This window comes from Kogia breviceps, chromosome 12, assembly GCF_026419965.1.
Source record: "Kogia breviceps isolate mKogBre1 chromosome 12, mKogBre1 haplotype 1, whole genome shotgun sequence".
Classification (NCBI taxonomy): domain Eukaryota; kingdom Metazoa; phylum Chordata; class Mammalia; order Artiodactyla; family Physeteridae; genus Kogia; species Kogia breviceps.
This window is the reverse complement of record NC_081321.1, coordinates 44,433,903-44,458,956: the sequence shown is the minus strand read 5'-3', so window position 1 is coordinate 44,458,956 and position 25,054 is coordinate 44,433,903. Positions and strand designations below refer to the sequence as shown.

The window sequence follows — 25,054 nt, the reverse complement described above, 5'->3', positions numbered from 1 at the left end:
CCGCCGGCCGCGGCCACGATGCGCCTGCGCAGTGGCGGAGGCTCCAGCTGTGTGGTTCCCGCCATTTCTCGCGGCAGTCCTCCCTGGGTTGAGGTTCCGCGCTTCATGGAGACGTTTGACCCCGCCGAGCTGCCCGAGCTGCTTAAGCTTTATTACCGGAGGCTCTTTCCCTACGCTCAGTACTATCGCTGGCTCAACTATGGCGGAGGTGATGGAGGCGGGGAGCGGGGTGGGTAGTGGGTTGGGAGGGGAACGTGAGGAGGTTTCAGGAGGGTACCTTGGAATGACAATATGAAGTGCCTCCTGTGCGCCAGGCATTGTGCCGGGCACCGTCGTGCGTTATCTTGAGCCCTCCCCCTCACCTCTGAGGTGTAAATGGGCCGAGAGAGGTTGTAATGACCAGCCTACGCTACGCATTGTAAGGCAGAGCCGCTGCTCCTGTCACTCCTTGGTCAGACTCAAGTGGTCGGACTCACTTTCGGTTCGGTGTTTATCTGCAGCCAAGGGGGGTTACCGGGTCATAGCATGAAGCTGCAGAGGCGTGATCTGCTCAGGGACAGAGGGGCATCTCCTAAAAGAGGAGAGGTACTTAACTCTTCCCAGGAATTTACTAGTGCCCACCGAGGAAAGAGAGGTGGTATTACATATTGAAAATATTTCTGCATCTTTTTCCTCATTTTTACTTTTCCCTGTTAGATGCGGGATGGTAAACCCCTTCAAATTAGGAACTAGTTCTTGTCTTTTTCTTTTTCTTTTTCTTTTTTTTTAACATGTAGCACAGTGCTGAGCACAGAGGACTCATTAAAAATATCTTCTCATTGGTTAATGTTTTAATGCTCTGAGCTGGGTAAAGTACCAAATTAACTTTTAAAGTGTACATTTATTTTGCAGTGGTAAAGAATTACTTTCAACACCGTGAATTTTCCTTCACATTGAAAGATGATATTTACATTCGTTACCAATCCTTCAACAACCAGAGTGATCTGGAAAAGGAGATGCAGAAAATGAATCCGTACAAGATTGATATAGGCGCGGTATATTCCCACAGAGTAAGAAACCGATTTTTTATGTAGTTTGTTGATTTTTAAACCTAGAATGGATTGGTGCCCCTAGCATTTTGAGATAAATTTTTAGAGCTTATTTTAGTTGAAGAGCCACAAATTGTCCTTTCATGCTTTACATTACTGACTGGAAATTGTTTGGAAGTGAATTGGCTGTATTCTCACTAGGACAAAAAAATATATATCTGGCTAAAAGACTAGGGAGTCAGCGTGGTTGAGCACAGAGGGCATTGGAGAGAATCATTCCTGATTTCTCTATTTCTCTCACACCTGTATCTGTTTCACTAGGAAATCTCTTTAGCTCTACCATAATAATATCTAAAATCCAACCACTGCTACTAGTGCTGCTACCATCATCATCACCATCTCTAATCTAAATTACTGTAAAAACTTTCTGACACTTTGCTCCTGTAGACTCTAGACTATTCTCAACACAGCAGCCAGAAGGGTCCTTTTAAAACAAGTAAGATTGTCATGATTCCTCTGCTCAAAACCATTCTCCTGTGGCTCCCCATTTCACTCCGAGTAAGAGCCCCTCTCTCCTGCTCAATCACTCCTCACCTGCCACACCGGCCCGTCCTCAAGCAGTTTCCACTGCCTAGAACCCATTTCCCCAAATATCTTCTTGGTTCATTCCCTCACCTCCTTAAAGTCCTTACTCAGTGAGGCCTCTGCAGCCTGCCATTCCTCCTACTGGCTCACCTCACTGATACATTCTAAGTGCCTAGAATACTGCTAGGCAGAGAGTACACAGTAATTATCTGTTGAATGAATGAACATACCAAAATTGCCCTTCTTCCTCTCCTTAAAAATACACACATGGTGGGGAAATTATACACATGAAATAATAGCTTTTGTATGGAGCTTTTTCATATGTTGTATAACTTGTTTTTCATATCAATCCTCATTATTCTTTTTACAAAGGAGTACTTCGATAATTTGCCCTAGGTCACACAATTTCTAAATGAGGGAAATGGGACCTGAATCCAGGTTTTCTGACTCTAAATCCCAGGGGAAGGGGAGAAGAAGAGGTAAGATAAGGCAGGCAGGGAAAATGCTTTGGAACAGTTTACTCCTCGTCAGAGGTGGAGATTAAAACTGAAGTCTCTGTAGAAGGGTCAAGTTGTCACTCTACTCCTCCCTAGCACAGAAGTGGGGGGAAAGTGTCATTTTTTTAATTGGACCAAGACAGAGGCATCTATACACCTTTTTTGTGTGTTTTGTTTGAGATTTTTATCAGTTACATATGCACGTAGTTTACAGAATCAACTACTATTAATTAGGCTTTTTTCTTTTTTTAAGGTCTCCTACTTTTCCCCCTATTTTTTGCTCCCCAGAGGCAAGCATTTTCTTTTTGCTGATTTTTAAGGTATTTGCCTCCTTGTCTCTAAATAACATGATTAAATTTCTTCTATTTTTCCATTTTAAGCATTATCTCCTGACCTTCCACTCTGGCAGATGAGAGTTTAGGGTTTTTTTTAATCTCACCCCCTACCCTCACCACACAGAGAACCTTCCTATTGCCACATGTTCTTAGTATGTTTGTTAAAAATTAGGATTAGATCACTAATTCAACCCCAAACTGCCAATTATATAAATCTCCCAATGTATTCAAATCCATCAAGTATTTTATCAGTTTCATCGTGAAGAAATTTCTCCTGCAGCCTTCTTAACTCCATTCTGGATTGATTCCTCTCTAAGCCTGAGGGGTAAATATGATCTTGTAATCACCCTGATTTCCTTTCACCTCTCTCCTGTGATCCTTGTTGCCTAGATCCTATGTTCTCTTTTTGGTTTACTCCCTTGTTTTGGTGGAACACATCCTCCAGGAGCTTCCTAAGAAAAGGTGCATGGAAGACAAAATATTTCATACCTTCTGTATCTGGAAAAAGTCTTCATTCTATCTTTATGCTTAACTAATGATTGAGTTTGTAAATCATTTTCCCTCAGAATTTTGAAGACATTGCTACATTATCTTCGAGCTTCCAATGTTGCTGTTAAGAAGACTAATGCCATTCTGACTCCTGTTCCATTGTGTTGGACCTGGAAGCTCTTAGGATTTTCTTTTTTTTTAAAGAAACATTTTTTTATCTCTTTAATGTTGTATCTATTTTATTTATTTCTGGCTGCGTTGGGTCTTTGCTGTGTGCAGGCTTTCTCTAGTTGGGGCGAGCGGGGTCTACGCTTCATTGTGGTGTGCGGGCTTCTCATTGAGGTGGCTTCTCTTGTTGTGGAGCACGGGCTCTAGGCACGTGGGCTTCAGTAGTTGTGGCTTGCGAGCTCTGGAGCGCAGGCTCAGTAGTTGTGGCACACGGGCTTAGTTGCTTCACGGCATGTGGGATCTTCCCGAACCAGGGCTCGAATACGTGTCCCCTGCATTGGCAGGCAGACCAGGGAAGCCCCGCTGTTAGGATTTTCTATCTATCCCCTCTGTTCCTAATGGTGTACCTTGGTGTACATCTTTTTTCATCTATTATGCTAGATACCTGATGGACCCATATAATCATGAGCTCGTATCCTTCAATCCTGGGAAATTTTCCTTTTTTTTTTCTTTAATAGATCTTTATTGGAGTATAATTGCTTCACAATACTGTGTTAGTTTCTGTTGTACAACAAAGTGAATCAGCCATATGCATACATATGTCCCCATATCCCCTCCCTCTTGAGCATCCCTCCCATCCTCACTATCCCACCCCTCTAGGTCATCGCAAAGCACCGAGCTGATCTCTCTGTGCTATGCTGCTGCTTCCCACTAGCTAACTATTTTACATTCGGTAGTGTATATATGTCAGTGCTACTCTCACTTTGCCCCAGCTTTCCCCTCCCACCCTGTGTCCTCAAGTCCATTCTCTATGTCTACATCTTTATTCCTGCCCTGCAACTAGGTTCATCAGTACCTTTTTTTTTTTTTTAGATTCCGTATATATGCGTTAGCATATGGTATTTGTTTTTCTCTTTCTGACTTACTTCATTCTGTATGACAGACTCTAAGTCCATCCACCTAACTAAATAAGTCAGTTTCGTTTCTTTTTATGACTGAGTAATATTCCATTTTGTATATGTGCCACATCTTCTTTATCCATTCACCTCTCGATGGACATTTAGGTTGGTTCCAAGTCCTGGCTATTGTAAATAGTGCTGCAATGAACATTGTGGTACATGTCTCTTTTTGAATTATGGTTTTCTCAGGGTATATGCCCATTAGTGGAATCAATGGGTTGTATGGTAGTTATATTTTTAGTTTTTTAAGGAACCTCCATACTGTTTTCCATAGTGGTTGTATCAATTTACATTCCCACCAACAGTGCAGGAGGTTTCCCTTTTCACCACACCTTTTCCAGCATTTATTGTTCCTAGATTTTTTGATAATGACCATTCTGACCCTTTTTATTTTTTAAAATTTATTTTTTAGTTTTGTTGATCTTTGCTATTTTTTCTTTGTTTCTATTTCATTTATTTCTGCTCTGATCTTTATGATTTCTTTCCTTCTACTAACTTTGGGTTTTGTTTGTTCTTCTTTCTCTAGTTCCTTTAGGTGTAAGGTTAGATTGTTTATTTGAGATATTTGTTGTTTCTTGAGGTAGGATTGTATTGCTATAAACTTCCCTCTTAGAAGTGCTTTTGCTGCATCCCATAGGTTTTGGATCATCGTGTTTTCATTGTCATTTGTCTCTAGGTATTTTTTTATTTCCTCTTTGATTTCTTCAGTGATCTCTTGGTTATTTAGTAACGTATTGTTTAGCCTCCATGTGTTTGTGTTTTTTACGTTTTTTCCCCTGTAATTGATATCTAGTTTCATAGCACTGTGGTCAGAAGAGATGCTTGATATGATTTCAATTTTCTTAAATTTACTGAGGCTTGATTTGTGACCCAAGATGTGATCTATCCTGGAGAATGTTCTGTGCATACTTGAGAAGAAAATGTAATCTGCTGTTTGGATGGACTGTCCTATAAATATCAATTAAATCTATCTGGTCTGTTGTGCCATTTAAAGCTTGTGTTTCCTTATTAATTTTCTGTCTGGATGATCTGTCCATTGGTGTAAGTGAGGTGTTAAAGTCCCCTACTATTATTGTGTTATTGTCAATTTCCTCTTTTATAGCTGTTAGCAGTTGCCTTATGTATTGAGGTGCTCCTGTGTTGGGTGCATATATATTTATAATTGTTACATCTTCTTCTTGGATTGATCCCTTGATCATTATGTAGTGTCCTTCCTTGTCTCTTGTAACAGTCTTTATCTGAAAGTCTATTTTATCAGATATGAGTATTGCTACTCCAGCTTTCTTTTGATTTCCATTTGCATGGAATATCTTTTCCCATCCCCTCACTTTCAGTCTGTATGTGTCCCTAGGTCTGAAGTGGGTCTCTTGTAGACAGCATATATATGGGTCTTATTTTTGTATCCATTCAGCAAGCCTGTGTCTTTTGGTTGGAGCATTTAATCCATTCACGTTTAAGGTAATTATCGATATGTATGTTCCTATTACCATTTTCTTAATTGTTTGGGGTTTGTTATTGTAAGTCCTTTTCTTCTCTTGTGTTTCCCACGTAGAGAAGTTCCTTTAGCATATGTTGTAGAGCTGGTTTGGTGGTGCTGAATTCTCTTAGCTTTTGCTTGTCTATAAAGCTTTTGATTTCTCCATCAAATCTGGATGAGATCCTTGCCAGGTAGAGTAATCTTGGTTGTAGGTTTTTCCCTTTCATTACTTTAAATATGTCATGCCACTCTCTTCTGGCTTGTATAGTTTCTGCTGAGAAATCAGCTGTTAACCTTATGGGAGTTCCCTTATATGTTATTTGTTGTTTTTCCCTTGCTGCTTTCAATAATTTTTCTTTGTCTTTAATTTCTGCCAGTTTGATTACTATGTGTCTTGGCGTGTTTCTCCTTGGGCTTATCTCTGTGCTTCCTGGACTTGGGTGGCTATTTCCTTTCCCATGTTAGGGAAGTTTTCGACTATAATCTCTTCAAATATTTTCTCGGGTCTTTTCTCTCTCTCTTCTCCTTCTGGGACCCTTGTAATGTGAATGTTGTTGCATTTAATGTTGTCCCAGAGGTCCCTTAGGCTGTCTTCATTTCTTTTCTTTCTTTTTTCTTTATTCTGTTCTGCAGCAGTAAATTCCACCATTCTGTCTGCCAGGTCACTTATCCGTTCTTCGGCCTCAGTTATTCTGCTATTGATTCCTTCTAGTGTATTTTTCATTTCAGTTATTGTATTGTTTATCTCTGTTCTTTAATTCTTCTAGGTCTTTGTTAAACATTTCTTGCATCTTCTCGATCTTTGCCTCCATTCTTTTTCCAGTGTCCTGGATCATCTTCACTATCATCATTCTGAATTCTTTTTCTGGAAGGTTGCCTATCTCCACTGCATTTAATTGTTTTTCTGAGTTTTTATGTTGTTCCTTCATCTGATACATAGCCCTCTGCCTTTTCATCTTGTCTTTCTGTGAATGTGGTTTTTGTTCCACGGGCTGCAGGATTGTAGTTCTTGCTTCTGCTGTCTGCCCTCTGGTCTGACCCTTTTTATTTTTAATATATTTTTTCCTACCTATTTTCTCTGGTCTCTAGAAATCCTAAAGGTGGATTTTATGTCTTAGACTGGTCTTCTAATTCTATTTTTTTCTTGCTATTTTTTAGTCTCCTTTTTCTCTACTTTCTGGGGAATTTCCCATAAAGTTTTTCATTTCTGCTATTACATTTTCATTTCCAAGAACTTTTTTTAGCACATCCTGTACTTTTTTCATTGATACATCTTCTCTCACTGAGGATATCTATGATAGTTTTTAAAATTTTTTTCTGTTCCACAGGCTCTTTTCTCTAAAGGTGCATTTTTTCTGGTTTTTTCCACTCTTTCATATCAGAGGTTTTCCTCATATGTCTGGTAGTTTCTTGCTTGTTGCTTATATTTAAGAATAGAGTACTAAAAGGCTGATTGGAGACTCTGTATACATGGCTGAGATTTCTTTACTACAGAGTGATCGGGCTGGGCTGTTTTATTGGGGCGAATCTCTGATGTCAATTTCTCTAGATATTTGCTAGAATGAAAACTCCACTTGATCACTGATCTATTCCTAGAGCCTAATAACAGTGCCTGACACACTTGTACAGAGTCTTCAGAAAGGAGTTTTCCCGTCTCCTGCCTGGGGTGTTAGTGGAAGGGTACAGAGGAGAGGGCTGGGTCTCAGCATTCCCCATGTAAAGGTCTAATTAATCCTCTGAATATCTGTACAACACATCCTTCTTCAGCTGTGCCTGTTGTCCCCTCCCCAGCCCAGAGACCCTCTGTTTTATGCTCTGCAGATAATAATTCAGGTATCTTTGCCAGAGAAATGGAAGTACAGTCACCTAGCTCCACAGAGTAAGTGTAGCACTATGGGGAACTAACTGCTTCATAAGTAGATTTTAAATTAGTCCTCTTGTTTTTAATCTCACCTCCAGAGATACCTGTTGTCACCTATTCCTGCGACTTTGGGGGATTCTGAGGTGTAAATTGGGTTCCTTCTTATCCTTTACTGAGAGCTGAAGATTCAGTTTTTTGGTTCTCCTTATAAAAATTGTGGTGGGGGCTTCCCTGGTGGCACAGTGGTTGAGGGTCCGCCTGCCGATGCAGGGGACGCAGGTTCGTGCCCCAGTCTGGGAGGATCCCACATGCTGCAGAGCGGCTAGGCCCATGAGCCATGGCCGCTGAGCCTGTGCATCTGGAGCCTGTGCTCCGCAACGGGAGAGGCCACAACAGTGAGAGGCCTGCGTACCGCAAAAAAAAAAAAAAAAAATTGTGGTGGTATTGTCTCCTCTCTGGTTCTTTTTTTTTTTTCCAGGACATCTCTTTATTGTGTTAGAAAAGATTGGTTACAACAGTTTGTCTAGACATGGAAGGCAACACTGTCCCCAGACCCAAGGGGACCAGAAAATTTACAGCATCAGAGGAAAGCCAGGGCAGGAAGCCAGAGCCTACTGAGGACAGAGCTGGCCTTAAGACCAGAGTATTTTCTTCCCCCTGCTCCTTACCCGAGCCCAGGGTTCTTGCCCCAGCTTCAGCTGCCAAGACATCATCCTTCACCCCAATATCCTCCTAGCTACCACAATTCAACAAAGGTGCAGTTGGGGAACTTCAGGGTGGGAGTACAGGCTGTGCCGCTAGCCCCATGGCCTTTGCTCACCCTGAGGTACCCAGTGCCCGTCCCTCAGGCAGCTGTGCCTCCTGGGGAGGGGCCTGGTCATGCAGGTCAGGCAGGGAAAGGGGCTGCTCGGGTCAGCACCAGGCCCCTCTCTGGTTCTTTTTTAAAAGACTTACGCCAATGAACTTACTTACAAAACAAATACAATCACAGGGACTTCACTGGCGGTCCAATGGTTAAGACTCCACACTTCCAACGCAGGGGGTGTGGGTTTGATCCCTGGTCGGGGAACTAAGATTCCATATTCTGTGGGGCACAGCCAGAAAAAAAAGGAAATAGAGACATGGATGTAGAAAACAAACTTACAGTTACCAGGGGGGAAAGGAGGGGGGAGGGATAAATTGGGAGATTGGAATTGACATATATGCACTACTATATGTAAAATAGATAACTAATAAGGACCTACTGTATAGCACAGGGAACTCTACTCAATACTCTGTAATGACCTACATATGAAAAGAATCTAAAGAGTGGCTAGGGACTTCCCTGGTGGCGCAGTGGTTAAGACTCTGCACTTCCACTGCAGGGGGCTCGAGTTCCATCCCTGGTCAGGGAACTAAGATCCCACATGCCAAAAAAAAAAAAAAGTGGATAGGGGCTTCCATTGTGCGCAGTGGTTGAAAATCAGGCTGACAATGCAGGGGACACGGGTTCAATCCCTGGTCCGGGAAGATCCCACATGCCACGGAGCAGCTAAGCCCGTGCACCACAGCTACTGAGCCTGCGCTCTAGAGCCCATGTGCCACAACTACTGAGCCCGCGAACCACAACTACTGAAGCCCACACGCCTAGAGCCCGTGCTCCACAACGAGAGAAGCCTCCACAATAAGAAGCCTGTGCACTGCAATGAAGAGTAGCCCCCGCTCACCACAGCTAGAGAAAGCCCTCACATAGCAATGAAGACCCAATACAGCCAAAAATAAATAAATTTTTTTTTAAGTGGATATATGTATATGTAAAACTGATTCACTTTGCTGTACAGCAGAAACTAACACATTTTAAATCAACTATACTTCAATAAGAATTAAAAAGTAAGTGAATGAATAAAAGACTTGTACCTTAAAAAAAAACAACCTTTTATTTTGGCACAGGTTTAGAGGAAGCCAAATAAGTATTTGTATTCAGTCCACTTTTACCAGGTAGTCCATCACCTCAAAGGAGATTACTTACAGCTTGAACCAGACTAATTGAGAGAACTTTTTGAATTATTGAAAATTTTTAAATACATGTCTGTTACTTATATGTCCAGTAACAATTAAAGGTCCTTAAAATACCTTGCAGTAGGGCATTAATTATTTGTATGTACTTTTCCTTATCAGAAACCTAAAAACTCATGATTTCTATTGATCAACAGATGTTTATTATACAATGTCATATATATCAATTATATCTCAATAGAACTAGAAAAAAATATGGTAATATGTATTTATCACATCTTGTTTTAAGTAGATGAAAGTTACACTGTCATCAATTCTGGATGTGTAGGATCAAGTCAGTGAGCTTCAACTGACATAGACTTGGCATTATATGGTTTCTTCACTTCTCTTTGGCCACTTTTTCTGTGTAGGTAGAAAATAAGCATATCTGGCAGCATGGCAGCTGTTATAGAAACTGACGGTTATTTTGTACTTGTAGCCCAATCAACACAATACAGTGAAGCTGGGAGCTTTCCAGGCTCAGGAAAAAGAACTGGTGTTTGACATTGACATGACAGACTACGACGATGTGAGGAGATGTTGTAGGTGAGTTCCACATGTTTTGATGGTAGGTGGGTGGTATCACTGACAATGAGTAATGATGATTCTGCTCCAGTTCTGCAGACATATGTTCTAAGTGCTGGACCCTCATGACGATGGCCATACACATCATCGACCGAGCATTGAAGGGCAAGTATTAACAGTATCTGAGTGGGGTCAAACGCAACAATCTGTTTTCTTCTGAATATTAACCTATCTATACCATTTTATAATCAAATCTCATAAATTCCTGACATGTTTCTTTGAAACATATGCTAGGGAAAATAAAAGATTAGAATAAAGTTGTAGTTAAAACTTTGATAAAGCTACTGATCAAATCATTTAATTTTTTCCCAATTCAATCATCTATTGAGCAACTCTTGCAAGCTGGGTACTGTGCTAGATGAGGGAACTATGAAAGATAACAATTCTTACCTCAGGTAGGTTATGCAGTCTAAGGAGGAAACAAGAAAATTCAGGATTACATATGCATTAATATGCACAGGATGCTATGGGGATATAGAACAGCAGGAGTGCATACAGGAATGGGAAGAGATTAGATGAGGAAAGGCTTCCTAGAAGAGGTGATGATGAGGATGATAATGATAGTAATAATAGCTATATAGGAGGCTTATGATGTACCAGGCACTGTTCCAAACACTTTAAATTTATTAACTGTCTTAATATCCCTAGACAGGGTCTTTAGAGATAAATGGCAGTTGGTCAGGGAGAGAAATGGAAGTACTGGGGCATGAAGACATTCTTAGCAGAGAGACCAGGATAAGTAAAGAACTGAAGGCAAGAGCATGGGGGGGCGTGGGAAACTATTGGGTTGGCCAAAAAGTTCATTCGGGTTTTTCTGTAAGAGGGTATGAAAGACCCGAACGAACTTTTTGGCCAACCCAATACAAGTAACGTACAGTTGACCCTTGAACATCATGGGTTTGAACAGCGCATGTCCACTTATACAGATTTTTTTTCAATAGTAAATTCTACAGTACTACACAATCTGTAGTTGTTTAAATCTGCAGATGTGGAACCGCAAACACAGAGGAACTGATGCAGAGGAACTGTTTCTATGGAGGGCCCACTATAAGTTATACATGGATTTTCGACTGGGGAGCATTGGCACCCCAATCCCCACTTTGTTCAAGGGTCAACTGTAATATAGTTAAGATGAGTACATGTGGATAAGAGGTTAAAAAAATGAAGCTAAAGAAGTAAGCAAGAACCAGGAATTCATAGATTTGTTTTAAAACCTATTATTTCTCCCCACCTCAGAAGACTTTGGATTTAAACATCGTCTCTGGGTATATTCTGGAAGGAGAGGTGTTCATTGCTGGGTCTGTGATGAATCAGTTAGAAAACTGTCCTCTGCAGTACGTTCTGGGATAGTTGAATATTTGAGTGTTTTAAAGGTAAGGTCTTCTTAATGATATTTACATTTCTTTGTTTGCTAGATATTACCAAGCCTGGTATGTTTAGTAACAAAATTAAACTATCTTTTAAGAATTCGTATTTCAGAGTAGATGATTTTACCAGTAGATCAATTAAAATCATAGTAGCTACATTTTTTAAGATGCTTCATATTTTGCTGTTAAGCATTCTCCTTTGTGGCATAAGGAAGGTTAGTTTACTTTTCTGGTTCAAGTATGTCAAGTAAAGTTAACCCAGAAAGTTACAGGTATTGAGACTATATAAAATGGCATCCAAGGTTCTATACTTTGACAGAATTTAATCAATATCTTTAGAACACGTTAAAGAAAGATTTAATTATTTCATTTATGTTACATAATATACACGAAGTGTTTTTTTGATGGTTTGTTTTTCAGGGTGGTCAAGATGTTAAAAAGAAAGTTCACCTAAGTGAAAAGATTCATCCTTTTGTCAGGTCTGTTGGAAAAGACTCCAGGAAGTTTAAGTTGCGTCTGATATACCTGCATGTGCTTTTAGAATTACCTGATCAATTTTCTCTGCTGGGGTAGTATTTTACAATAATAATAGCTAGAGTTAATTGAGTGTCTATTTTATATGCTCCAGTATTCATGATAGGTGCTTCACAAATATTCTCATTGGTCTTCACAACAACCTCATTAGATACATGATGGTATCTCCATTTACAGATGAGAAAAGTGAGATTTGGAGAGAGTGTATAATTTGCTTGGCTTCACACAAGTAATTATTAAATTCAGGATTCATGTCCTGGTCTGCTTGATTCCACCGAATTCACTACTTCTCCAGGATAATGGAAAGAGGATTTGCATTAGGAGTAAGAATCCCTATTCTGCCAGTTTAATACAACCTTGATAAATATTAGAGCCTCTGTTTCTTACCAGTATAGGGAGAACAATGTCTGCTCCATCTATCTCACAGAGTTGTAGCAAAGATAAAATGAAACAGTAGAGGGACTTCCCAGGCGGTCCAGTGGTTAAGACTCTGCGCTTCCACTGCAGGGGGCGTGGGTAAATAAATAAACAGTAGATGTGAAGTCTGTTTTCAAACTGCTAAGCACTATATAAGTGTTGAGGTGTTAAAGCAAGCAATTCAGAGTAGAAACTATAGACTGTATCCCACATCCTAGTACTGATGTATTACTTTGCTGTCCTGACTTGGTTGCTTTCCACCCTTGTTACATACTTATGATGCTATTACCTTCTAAATTTTGGAGTTTAAAAAGTAAACATTTCTTGAATATCTAGTATAAACCAAGTACTATGCTAGGTTATTTCCCCTTAAGAGTGTCTCATTTAACTCTTATAACCCTGTGAAGAGATGTAATTCCAGTTTTACCTAGTTAAGTTTTAGAAATTCAGTGAAAATAAGTACCAGCCTTCCAAGTAGACAAAAGCCATGTGGCATATGTGTTGCTAATAGTGTTGGGACTTTGTTATTGTTATTCCTACAGAAAATCTATAAACATAATAAAAAGATACTTTGAAGACTATGCCTTGGTTGATCAAGATATTCTTGAGAATAAAGAAAGCTGGGATAAGATTTTAGCCCTTGTTCCTGAAAATATCCTTTCCCAAGACCATTTCTATGTGAGCTACTTGTATTGATCTATGATATTATAAATGTGTTCTGCCTACATATTCTCATATGCTTATAAGTCTAATGTTTTTACACAAAACATCTCCTGTGTTTCTGCGTTTTTAAATCTCTAGTCTGGAATACAATAAGAAGTGAGGCCGTTTTGTAAATTAATGTCCTCATTTTGGAAGTTGACCCTCCTAAAATTAATGACTGCTTAAAGGATGTGGGATCATCCTCAAAATATGTACAGATCAGGGACCAGTTTTACCTTAAACTTTACAGTTATTTTGGCATTCTTTGTTATATCTAATATAGTTTAACGGGGATTTCTCTAAGGATATGTGTTTAATATTTGCATTTTAGAAGACAATAATTACTTTATATGTGAACTTTAGATATCTTTGTGGTAATACATACTGAAAATAAGTTGTTTGTTGATGTGTCCTAAATGAGTGTGTTCCTTAATGACCCATCACCAATGCATGATGAACTTCAACAAAGCTTCCAAAAGCATCACAATTCACTTCAGCGCTGGGAGCATTTGAAGAAAGCAGCCAGCAGATGTCAGGTATATTCCACTGAAATCTGTATTACAAATACAATAATGTAACTTTTAATTAAATTCTGATTGTTTTGCTTACTAAGTTAAAGATGGTTGAAGATCACTTTTTAACCACTTTAAAGAAATCCTCAAAACTTCCTACTGATCCTCATGCTGGACTTGCATCTACTTTTAGAATAACAGCAAAAATGACAAATGTGGACCCTGGCTTGAGTGGGAGATCATGCTCCAGTACTGTTTTCCACGACTGGATATCAATGTTAGCAAAGGAATCAATCATTTACTGAAGAGCCCTTTTAGTGTTCATCCTAAAACAGGTACTATGTAAAGAAAGTAAGGAAAATAAAAGAAAAATCAAAGTTATTTTTTGTTTTAGAAAGCATATCACTGGGTGTAAATGTCTGAAATAGTAAAGGTTGAAGAATTGTTCTGTCAGCTAATGCCCGCGTTCACTGACTTTTCAATTGTTGATTAGTAGCTGCCTGATGAGTTTCCACTATGTAAATAATTTTTAGTTGGGTTTCTGAGGTTCATTGTTAGAAGTAGAGTTGGAGAGGAACTTAGAAATCACAGAACAATAGCTCTCATTGTACAGATGAGAAAACAGTGGCCCAAGGGGTTAAAGTGACTTGTCCACAGTCTTAAAACAAATTGTGGGGAATACCCTGGTGGTCCAGTGGTTAGGACTTGGCGCTTTCACTCATGGGGCCCGGGTTCAATCCCTGGTCAGGGAACTAAGATCCTGCAAGCCTTGCAGTGCAGCCAGCAACAGACATACTGTGTCAGAGCTAGTAAGAGTTCAGTTCTTAAAACTCAAAGTTCCATGCTTTTTCCACTATGCTGCTTCCCTCAGTTCTTTTTCAATAGATTTAGCTTTCCTCTTTCACATTTCTCTTAGATAAGATTTGATGGACTGAAACTGACTTTAAAATAAATATGGCAGTGGTATATTGGCATAAACTTTGCCCCATCCAAACAGGGGACACAATTAGAGAAGTATCTAGTCCTTTTTAGTGTCAACAGTCCAACTCTGCCACTTGCTGTCGGATGTTAAGCAAATTACTCTTGGTTTTAGCATTTGTAAAATGGAGATAATAATAGTACCTACCGCAGTGGGTTATGGTGAAGATCTAAAATGTAAAGTGCTTAGAAAAGTGTCTGTCATATATTCAGTACTCCCAAATTGGGACTTCCCTTGTGGTCCAGTGGCTAAGACTCCACACTCCCAATGTAGGGGGCCTGGGTTTGATCCCTGATCAGGGAACTATATCCCACATGCCACAACTAAGGGTCCACATACCGCAGCTAAAGATCCCGCATGCCACAACGAAGATCGAAGATCCCACGTGCTGCAACTAAGACCCGGTGCAGTCAAATAAATAAATAAATTTAAAAATTAATTAATTAATTATTTTTTAAACATCTTTTTAGAGTATAATTGCTTTACAATGGTGTGTTAGTTTCTGCTTTATAACAAAGTGAATCAGCTATACGTATACATATATCCCCGTATCTCCTCCCTCTTGCATCTCCCTCCCATCCTCCCTATCCCACCCCTCTAGGTGGTCACAAAGCACGAGCTGATCTCCCTGTGCTATGTGGCTGCTTCCCACTAGCTATCTGTGTTACATTTGGTAGTGTATGTATGTCCTTGCCTCTCTCACTTCATCCCAGCTTACCCTTCCCCCTCCCCATGTCCTCAAGTCCATTCTCTACGTCTGTGTCTAAAAATATGGAGCGCTTCACGAATTTGCGTATCATCCTTGCGCAGGGGTCATGCTAATCTTCTCTGTATCGTTCCAATTTTAGTATATGTGCTGCTGAAGCGAGCACTAAATTTATTTATTTTATTTTATTTATTTTTGGTTGCATTGGGTCTTTGTTGCTGCACGTGGCTTTCTCTAGTTGCGGCGAGCAGAGGCTACTTTTCGGTGCACGGGCTTCTCATTGCGGTGGCTTCCCTTGTTGCAGAGCATGGGCTCTAGGTGCGGGGGCTTCAATAGTTGTGGCACACGGGCTCAGTAGGTGTGGCTCGTGGGCTCTAGAGCACAGGCTCAGTAGTTGTGGCACATGGGCTTAGTTGTTCCACGGCATGTGGGATCTTCCTGGACCAGGTCTCGAACCCGTGTCCCCTGCACTGACAGGTGGATTCTTAACCACTGCGCCACTAGGGAAGTCCCATAAATAATTTTTTAAAAAATACTCCCAAATTGCCTTGTTTCCTTTAATAATCTACAGTGACTCTGCAGTGTATACATTTATACAGCCCCTTTTCAGACCTGCCAATACATGAGTAGGTGTCTTTTCAATTTCAGCAAATAACTCAAGGTAATGAAATGAACTATTTCCATCTATTCTGTTCCATTTTGAGGACTCTAAATTTGAGACTGTTGTACTTAAATATAGGAGGATATAGGGAAGAGGAAGATAGAAATAAAAGTAGAAATAACAGCAACTAGGTAATAGCTCAACAGTCTTTCACATCTATTTTTTGGTGTTAAGAGAAAAGACACACCTAATGTGTCTAAATACTGCTCTTAACAGATGAGCCTAACCCTCTTTCTAAGCCTTAGATTAAAATTTTAGCCAAAAATAACTCATAGGAGACAGCTTATAATGATCTGTATTCCACAATCTTCAGTTTACAACTTTTGGTTCTCACAGGTCGCATTTCTGTGCCTATTGATTTACAGAAAGTGGATCAGTTTGATCCATTTACTGTTCCAACCATAAGGTATGTTCCAGATCACTGATCACTCCTTTTTTGTTTGTGATTGTTGTTCTAAATGTGACGTATGTTGGATTAGATCCCTTCAAGAGAGGCAGCTTCTCTGAGGCTGTATGATGATGCCCTAGCAGAGCAACATTTCCTACTGAGTTCCAAAGAACACAAGTTTTTCAGCTGCTATTATGCAAAAAAAGAGATCAAATAAGTTTGGGAAATGCTGACTTAAGCAGATTAAAAATTCTTTACTGCAAAATTTCCTGGTCTTTAATATGCTAATGTGCATGGAAAACTCCAAGAAGAGATTATGGTTTTTAGAATATCCCAAATTTAGTTGGCCACATAATTTTTTCACAGAAAATCTTGTGAGATTCATGTGCTTTCATACACTGGGTAATGTTGACCAAGAACCAACTTTAAAATTATCTTATTCTACTATCTGTAGTTCCATTTGCCATGAATTGGATGTTATTTCCACTAAAGAAGAAGAAAAAGAGAACGGAGCTGAATCTGATATCAAACATAGAACCAGAGGTAGGTTAATATATTGAAGTCTTACTTTAACATAATCTTTTTATATAGACATCTTTCTGTGACTCCAGTAATCAACTCACCTTGGATTCAGACCAGAATAGATCAATGTTTATCCTGAAACCAGCTCAGTAACAAATAATATTATAGCAATGTTTCTGTCCTTCATCAGTTGCTCAAATGGTGCTGTTGAATCCAATTTGAGTCAACAAATATTCACAAGTAACATCTGAATGCCAGGATCTATATTGTAAGGTTAAATTGTCAGTTGGTTTTGACAGTTGTTTGAATCTCACAGTCTTTTTTTTTAATACAGCAGGTTCTTATTAGTTATACATATTAGTGTATATATGTCAATCCCAATCTCCCAATTCATCCCACCACTATCACGCCCACCCACCACTTCCCCCACTTGGTGTCCATACGTTTGTTCTCTACATCTGTGTCTCTATTTCTGCCCTGGACACCAGTTCATCTGTACCATTTTTCTAGGTTCTACATATATGCATTAATATATGATATTTGTTATTCTCTTTCTGACTTACTTCACTCTGTATGACAGTCTCTAAATTCATCCACATCTCTACAAATGACCCAATTTCATTTCTTTTATGGCTGAGTAATGTTCCATTGTATAGATGTACCATGTCTTCTTTATCCATTCATCTGTCGATGGCATTTAGGTTGGTTCCATGTCCTGGCTATTGTAAATAGTGCTGCATTGAACATTGGGGTGCATGTGTCTTTTTGAATTATGGTTTTCTCTGGGTATATGCCCAGTAGTGAATCTCACAGTCTTATATTCAACAACTATTTATTTAACAACTACTATATATGCAATACTTTGTTCTCTACTTTGTTTTTATATCTAGATGAGTGTTCTGTTAAATACATGTCTAAACCGTGATTAAATTGTATATTCAAGAATTTGAAGGAACTGGGAATATAAAACTTCCTGTTAGTGCAAGTCAAATCTTCTTATACCAATACCCAAGAGACACTATAGCAGTAGAGTCCAATAGCACTTTCTGTGATGATGGAAATGTTATGCATGGCCCAAATGGTAATCACTAGTCATATGTGGCTTTTGAGCACTTGAAGTGTGAGAAACTGGATTTTTAATTTCATTTAACTTTAATTTAAATAGCCTCATGTGGCTAGTGACTACTGTAATGGGCAGTGCAGATCTCTCATCTCTGACCTTTTTAGTCAAATGTTGCTACCCTTCTTTAAGAATCCAAGTTCGAATATCACTTCATGTATTCTAGCTCTAACATAATACGTAAACAAGTACATTCCACCATCATTATTTAGAATGATTACAAGCATTACAAGCATGATTACAAGCAATATCGGAAAAAAGTCTCCAACATAAATAAACTGGATAATAATAAACTGGAAAAAAGAACTCAGGGAAAACAGACAATGCAAGGAACAAAGGAAACCTTTTTTAAAAAAAACGGTATCTGGTCTTCCCTGGTGGCGCTGTGTGTGGTTAAGAATCCACGGCTGCTGAGCCTGCATGCCACATCTACTGAAGCCTGCACACCTAGGCCCCACGCACAGCAACGAAGACCCAACACAGCCAAAAATAAAAATAAATAAAATAAATAAATTTACATTAAAAAGAAAAACGATATCCTCAGAGAATAAGAGAAGATAGTGTATCCATGAAACAAGACCAGAATGCTATGAAAAAGAAACACTCAGAGAACAAGAAAGAGGTCTTTAAAAATCAAAAAAATCACCATTTGAATAAAAAGTTCAATGGAAGGGCTGGAAGAGAAAAGTTGAGATTTCCCAGAAAGTAATACAAAAAAGACAAGTTAGTTGTTTTTTTTAAGGAGGAAAAAGATAAAATTAAAGACTAGTTCAGGAGGTCTAAAAGACTGGTTCAAGCGGTCTAGTATCTGACAGAAAAATATATAAAACAGGGAGGAAAAAATTGTCAAAATTATATAGGACAACATCCCAGAAATGAGCCCTTTGTTGAAAGGGCTCAGCATAATAAGAATGATGTGCCTACACCAAGGCACATCATTTTGAAATTTAACACTGAGAATTAAGATCTTAAGAGCTTTCAGGCCCCTTCCTACTATCCCTCCCCAACAAAAAAGCCATAGAGATAGGAAGAATGGCCTTAGATTTCTAAGTAACAATGGAAGTATTCATTTTTAGAAGTGAATGCTAGGAAAGAAAAAAGTAGTTGCCATTCAAGAAGATGGAGAGGTCAGAATTAGGGCAGGGGGCTGCTATTTTTTTCCACTATAAACCTGTTAGGACTATTTTTTTTAACAAACTGCATATATTACTGTTAACACAACTTTTAAAATTTAATATTATCTCTTTGTGGACATCTTTTTCCTTTGTTCAGAGGTTTTAAGCAAACAAGTTTTGGCTCCCTATAAGGAGAAGCTTTGTAATAAATACAAGTGTTCAAACATAAACTGCACTGCCTATCATTTCAAGTATTCATAAAGGCTAATAGCCATCAGTAAATCAGGGATGCTCTAGAGGTGATGGGAGGCTGGAATAGGTGATATGTAAGTTCCTTATTATTTCTTTAGTTTCTGTGATTCTAAGCTTTTGTCCATTTTCAGATTAGTACCATTTGCTCCTTCCCTTCTACCTTTCAAATCCTGGAATTTTCTCCACTCTCCTCTCTATCTAATTAAATCTTTTTTCTAAGACCCAGTTCATAGCCACCTCAGTCAACTTTGATTGGTCAATTGTTATTATTTTTTTTTAATTAATTAATTTTATTTATTTATTTTTGGCTGTGTTGGGTCTTCGTTGCTGCATGCGGTGTTTCTCTAGCTGCGGCAAGCGCGGGCTACGCTTCATAGAGGTGCACAGGCTTCTCATTGTGGTGGCTTCTCTTGTTGCAGAGCACAGGCTCTAGGCATATGGGCTTCAGTAGTTGTGGCAGGCGGGTTCAGTACTTGTGGCTCACAGGCTCTAGAGCGCAGGCTCAGTAGTTGTGGCACATGGGCTTAGCTGCTCTGTGGCATGTGGGATCTTCCCAGACCAGGGCTCAAACCCGCGTCCCCTGCACTGGCAGGCAGATTCTCAACAACTGCGCCACCAGGGAAGCCCTGGTCAATTCTTTGGACTCATAATTATCCATATACCTGTTTGGCCTTTAATTATATATTGTTTTCTATCACTACATATAGGAGTTGTTTTTCCAGTTCATTCCAAAACTTGAGGGAATTCCCTGGCAGTCCAGTGGTTAGGACTCTGAGCTTCCACTGGGCCCTGGGTTCCATCCCTGGTCGGGGAACTAAGATCCTGCAAGCCACACAGCATGGCCCAAATAAGTAATTTTTTTTTTTTTTTTTTTTTGCGGTACGCAGGCCTCTCATGGTTGTGGCCTCTCCCGTTGTGGAGCACAGGCTCCGGGCGCGCAGGCTCAGTGGCCGTGGCTCACGGGCCCAGCTGCTCTGCGGCACATGGGATCCTCCTGGACCAGGGCACGAACCCGTGTCCCTTGCATCGGCAGGCGTATTCTCAACCACTGTGCGACCAGGGAAGCCCCCAAATAAATAAATTTTTAAAAATAAAAACTTCTTGAGACCAAGTAGTATGGTTTATACCTTTTTATAATTTAGCATAGTACTCAATATATTGTATAATAGGCAGTTGTAAATATTTGTTTAATTTGTAAATATTTGTTTAATAATTATATGGAGAGCTTATTATTATATTCTGCAATGGTGAAACAAATATAGAGGCCTTCATCCAAGGAGCTTACAATCTTGAATTAAAGGTTCAAAGTACAATGTGGTTGAACCCAAACTAAATTGTTTCTTTGGTATAAGTATATTTATCTTAAGAAAATTTATATATTAAAAATTTAGAACAAAATTATAATCTACTTTCCTAATTGCCACAATTGAGATATTCATCCTTAATACTCACATCAAGATTCCTTTTCCAGTCCCAAGTAAGTCAGATAACATTTACTAAAAACATTTTTAAGTATAGTTTTTTTGTTTTGTTTTTTGTTTGTTTAACTTTTTGGCCACATGGCATGCGTGATCTTAGTTCCCCGACCAGGGATCAAACCTACACCCCCTGCAGTGGAAGTGTGGAGTCTTAACCACTGGACCAAGGGTGAAGTCCCTAGTTTCTTTTTTTTACTCTTTCCAGTAAACTATTATGAGGACTCTTAATTCCATGCAGACAAAATCCAAATCTCATTTTGACCTCAATTAGATTTTTGCCTCCTTTGGGTATTAATTATAGATTGTTTAATTAAATGGATGATTAAGATTGTATATTCAAAATTTTATGTACATTTTTAAGACTGTTTATAGATCAAAGAATACCTGTACTTAATGCATGTGACTATCAACTGCTGATTGTTTCCAGAAGGCATGGCCCTGACTTCACATTTTTAATGTTTTGCTCTGTTGGTAAAACTATTTATTTTTGAAGCCACAATTTCTAAAGAAAGGAATGTTTGATGGGACTTAACACATAGCAGTAGATGATGCTATGACTGACTGCTAGAGTAGATGTGTACACGTGGTTTGGATGTTTTAGAGCAGCACTGTCTAATACATTAGCCACATGTGGCTGTTAGCCACAGTTTTTTTTAATTTTAATTAATTTAAACTTAAAAACTGATAATCGATTCAATTATTGGAAAAGCTCCGGACGCACAGGCTCAGCAGCCATGGCTCATGGGCCCAGCCGCTCCGCAGCATGTGGGATCCTCCTGGACCGGGGCACGAACCCGTGTCCCCTGCATCGGCAGGCAGACTCTCAACCACTGCGCCACCAGGGAAGCCCAATTGGAAAACTTCTAAGTATGTTTGGAAAAATTAGTTATATGAGCTTTTTTATCTATATATTTTATAATTTAAATCTAGATCAAACATTTCCAATGATAATATAGTATCTAAATTGAGATGTACTTTAAGTACAAAATACTAGATTTCAAAGACAGTGAAAGAATGTAAACTATTTCAATCTTTATCACATGTTGAAATGATATTTTAGATATAAAGGGTTAAATAAAATACATTATTAAAATTAATTTCACCTTTTAATATGGCTACTAGAATGTTTTAAATTACACATTTCTTATATTTCTATTTGACAGCGCTATTCTAGAGAATTTTTACAAGAAACATACTTTCATGTTATTCTTGCTGCCAAAATGCTAATTATAATTCATGGTCTTTCATAATTTAGATTACAAGAAGACCAGTCTAGCTCCTTTTGTAAAAGTTTTTGAGCAGTTTCTTGAAAACCTGGATAAATCTCGAAAAGGAGAACTTCTCAAGAAGAGTGGTAAGATTCTATACCTTTCCCTTATAGCTATTTAGGTCTTAGCACAGGTAATTTAAAACATCCAGCAAGTGAACAATTTTTAGAGCTGTAATCTTTGCCCTCTCAAAAAAAGTTACTAGTTTATCTCACTGTCCTTAGTATTTTGAAAACTGAGGTCCCTTAATTCAATTCAGCACATACTCATTTTAATACCTTCTATGTGTCAGGTACTATGAGGGAAACAAAAATGAATTATGCAAAGATGAATTCCACATCATGGCTCCCCTGCCCTTAAGGAGAACTAACTAGTACAAAACAAAGAAGTACAAAATGCGAAGAGATCTCATCTGATTGAGAGAACCTGAGAAGATTTTATATGAAAAGGGTGGTATTTGAACTCTATTTCAGTGAGCTGCTGTACGAATTCTAATCCCCAGTGCTAATATATCATACCTTGAGGTATGAGTAGGATTTCCGCAAGCAGAGATTTGATGAGATAAAGGTACAGGAGTGAAAAAAGGAGACAGGTTGTTCATTCTTGAAGGAAGAGCAGGAACAAAGGCATAGAAGCAGGAAAGCATCAAGTCACTCTAGAGGCCATCAAGTAGTACAGCTTATCTGGTAAAAGATGCATCAGGAAGTGATGGGAGAGAAATCCAAAGAAGCAGACTGAAGCCAGAGTATAGATGGCCTCGAATTCCAGTCTTAGGAGTTTGAGCTTAATTCAAATGGGACAGGGAAGCTATTAAAGGTTTTTGAGAAAGGGAGTGCCATGATTTGTAGTTTTATCTATAATGGAAAGATAAATCTAGCAACAGTATATCTGGGGAGAAGCAGGGGATAGACTAGAGCCCAAGAGATCAATTGAGCTATTAGTATTAGGACAGTAGAATTGGAGACCTCCAAAAAGTGCAAATACTGGAGCCATCCTTGAAACTTGGTAATGATTTTTTAGAAGTTGAAAGATCTAAGTAAAAGTGTCACAGAAGCCAAGGGAAAGGAAAGTTTCAAGGAGATTATCAAGTGTCAAATGCAGTAGGGAACTGATAAAATCCTGTTGTGAGTGAGAAAGAAGGAGGTGCTAGGAGGATAGCAGTGTCAAAGGAAGAGTTCTTTGAATAGGAGACACCTGAGCATATGTGTAAACCAAAAGGAAAAAAATCAACAGTGAATATTATTCAAGAGATTGATGTACCATAGAAAACTGGCAGTGTTATAAAAATACAAACTCCCTTTCCACTTCATTTTTTAATAAAATGTGTAGTGGTTAAAAAGTATTGCCTAAGATAACGCTCTACTCATAGTAGCCACTCAAATATGTGCTTGTTGAATGAACAGTGATGACTCTGAACTTGGAAAGCCTCATTGAAGCTGCCATTCCAACTGGGCATATTAAGTCCTTTGTATTCTTGTTCTGTACTAGCTCAGCCTATAATGTGGGCTTCAGCAAATGTGAAAGCAAATCTTTATGCATGATGTGAATTTAATGGAAGCATTAAGCAAATCAGGATGTGAAATAAATGGGCTTTGTTTTGTTTTCCTTTACTATCCTTGATAAAAATCTGTTCCATTTTAGATTTACAAAAAGACTTCTGAAGATAACAACTCCCTTTTTACCAATGTGGATATCTTCTCCCTTCAACCAAGAATCAAATACTTCAGAGCCATTTAATAAATATAGCAGAACTGTATGTGTCTTAATGCTCAAAGCAATATTTTCTTTTCTTGAAAAATAATTATGTTGAAAAGATTCCTGAGACCACCAAAGGAGAATATTCAGGTTCCTGGAAGGAGCAATAATGGGAGTATATAAGTGGACTGCAGATTAATTTGTAAAATTTAATATTATAATTCTAAGATTTCTGATATAGGTACTCACTTCTATCAGTTGCCATATATAGAGGTAAGTGAGCAGTAAATGCCCAAGACTTTGATGTCAGTTCACCAGATTCAGCCTCCATATTTCTAGGTGAATGAGGGTTTTGTTCTTAAGTCTTAGACACTTTAGTCAATTATACCTGGAGTGTGTATTCAGTCACTCCCTAATTTTGCTTACTGGTATTTTTATTGGTCAGGCCACACCCCGCTGCTTGTCTTTTAAAAAATCATTTTAAAATGAGCATCTACACCTACTAAAACTTTAGTTCAAAAGATACGAGTTACTATGTTACAATATTAGGGTCTAGTAGAGTATTTTTTACAACTGTTGGCCATTGTAGCTCCTAACTTCTTACCTCAGAACAATTTTCTAAGCAATTTAGAAAAAATAACCAACTCCACCAGCATAAAACCTTTTGTACGTGTCAAAACACTTGGGCTCTATATCTCCAGACACTTAAATTTAATTTTAAAGGTTTCATTTCTTCTGTATTTGATCTCGTGTGATAGATTCTGATGTGTCAGATTTCTTTTGCCTGGTTTTACAACCAACCTAACAAAACAGTCATTCTGGTTTACATTCTGTCTTTTGAGAAACACTGAGAAGCAAGCTATCAGGCTGGTGCTTTCCTTGAGTTATGAAAATTTTCCTTCCTTTGCACTACCTATAACATTGTTTTCTCCATTGCCACAGTCCTTTTTTTTTTATTTATATAAAACAGATTCTATAATACAGTCAACACACTGAAATGCCTTTCATTTCTTTCTCTTTTCTAATTTTTAAAGAAAAAATATTAAAGACTATTGTGTAAAATTCCTCATCTGAGCTTCTGTTTACTATGTATTGTTCAGTCTTTTTGGAAAACAGTAACTGGTCAATTAAAACTCCTGAATACAAAATTACTAAAGACTTGGGATTCCTCTGGTGGTCCAGTGGCTGACTCTGCACTCCCAATGTAGGGGACCCCAGTTCGATCCCTGTTCAGGGAACTGGATGCCACATACTGCAACTATGAGTTCGCAGACCCCGTGCAGCCAAGTAAATTTAAAAAAATTTTTTTTAATTACTAAA

General features: G+C 38.7%; 1 protein-coding gene and 1 non-coding gene across 4 annotated transcripts; one reads left to right on the top strand and one right to left on the bottom strand.

The window, feature by feature from the left end:
* The first annotated feature begins 15 nt into the window (after positions 1 to 15).
* Positions 16 to 24,878, top strand: PRIM1 (DNA primase subunit 1). 3 transcript variants are annotated; one of them, XR_010835825.1, is made up of 14 exons: positions 35 to 208; positions 892 to 1,049; positions 9,873 to 9,979; positions 10,050 to 10,123; positions 11,255 to 11,391; positions 11,806 to 11,864; positions 12,879 to 12,988; positions 13,483 to 13,574; positions 13,744 to 13,885; positions 16,233 to 16,302; positions 16,739 to 16,827; positions 21,481 to 21,638; positions 22,027 to 22,125; positions 23,681 to 24,792. XR_010835825.1 is itself a non-coding variant. In XM_059080517.2 (13 exons), the coding sequence occupies exons 1-13, from the start codon at positions 19 to 21 to the stop codon at positions 23,698 to 23,700; spliced, it is 1,347 nt and encodes a 448-aa protein (XP_058936500.2). In that variant the 5' UTR covers positions 16 to 18; the 3' UTR covers positions 23,701 to 24,878. The 3 variants fall into 3 exon arrangements, 2 of the variants coding, with proteins under 2 accessions (XP_058936500.2, XP_066865623.1); XM_059080517.2 differs by lacking the exon at positions 21,481 to 21,638 and having other exon boundaries at positions 16 to 208; positions 23,681 to 24,878; XM_067009522.1 differs by lacking the exon at positions 21,481 to 21,638 and having other exon boundaries at positions 42 to 208; positions 11,258 to 11,391; positions 23,681 to 24,800.
* Positions 15,295 to 15,401, bottom strand: LOC131767541 (U6 spliceosomal RNA). Its single transcript, XR_009338747.1, has one exon. It is a non-coding gene; the product is annotated as a U6 spliceosomal RNA (small nuclear RNA).
* Positions 24,879 to 25,054: the final 176 nt, after the last annotated feature.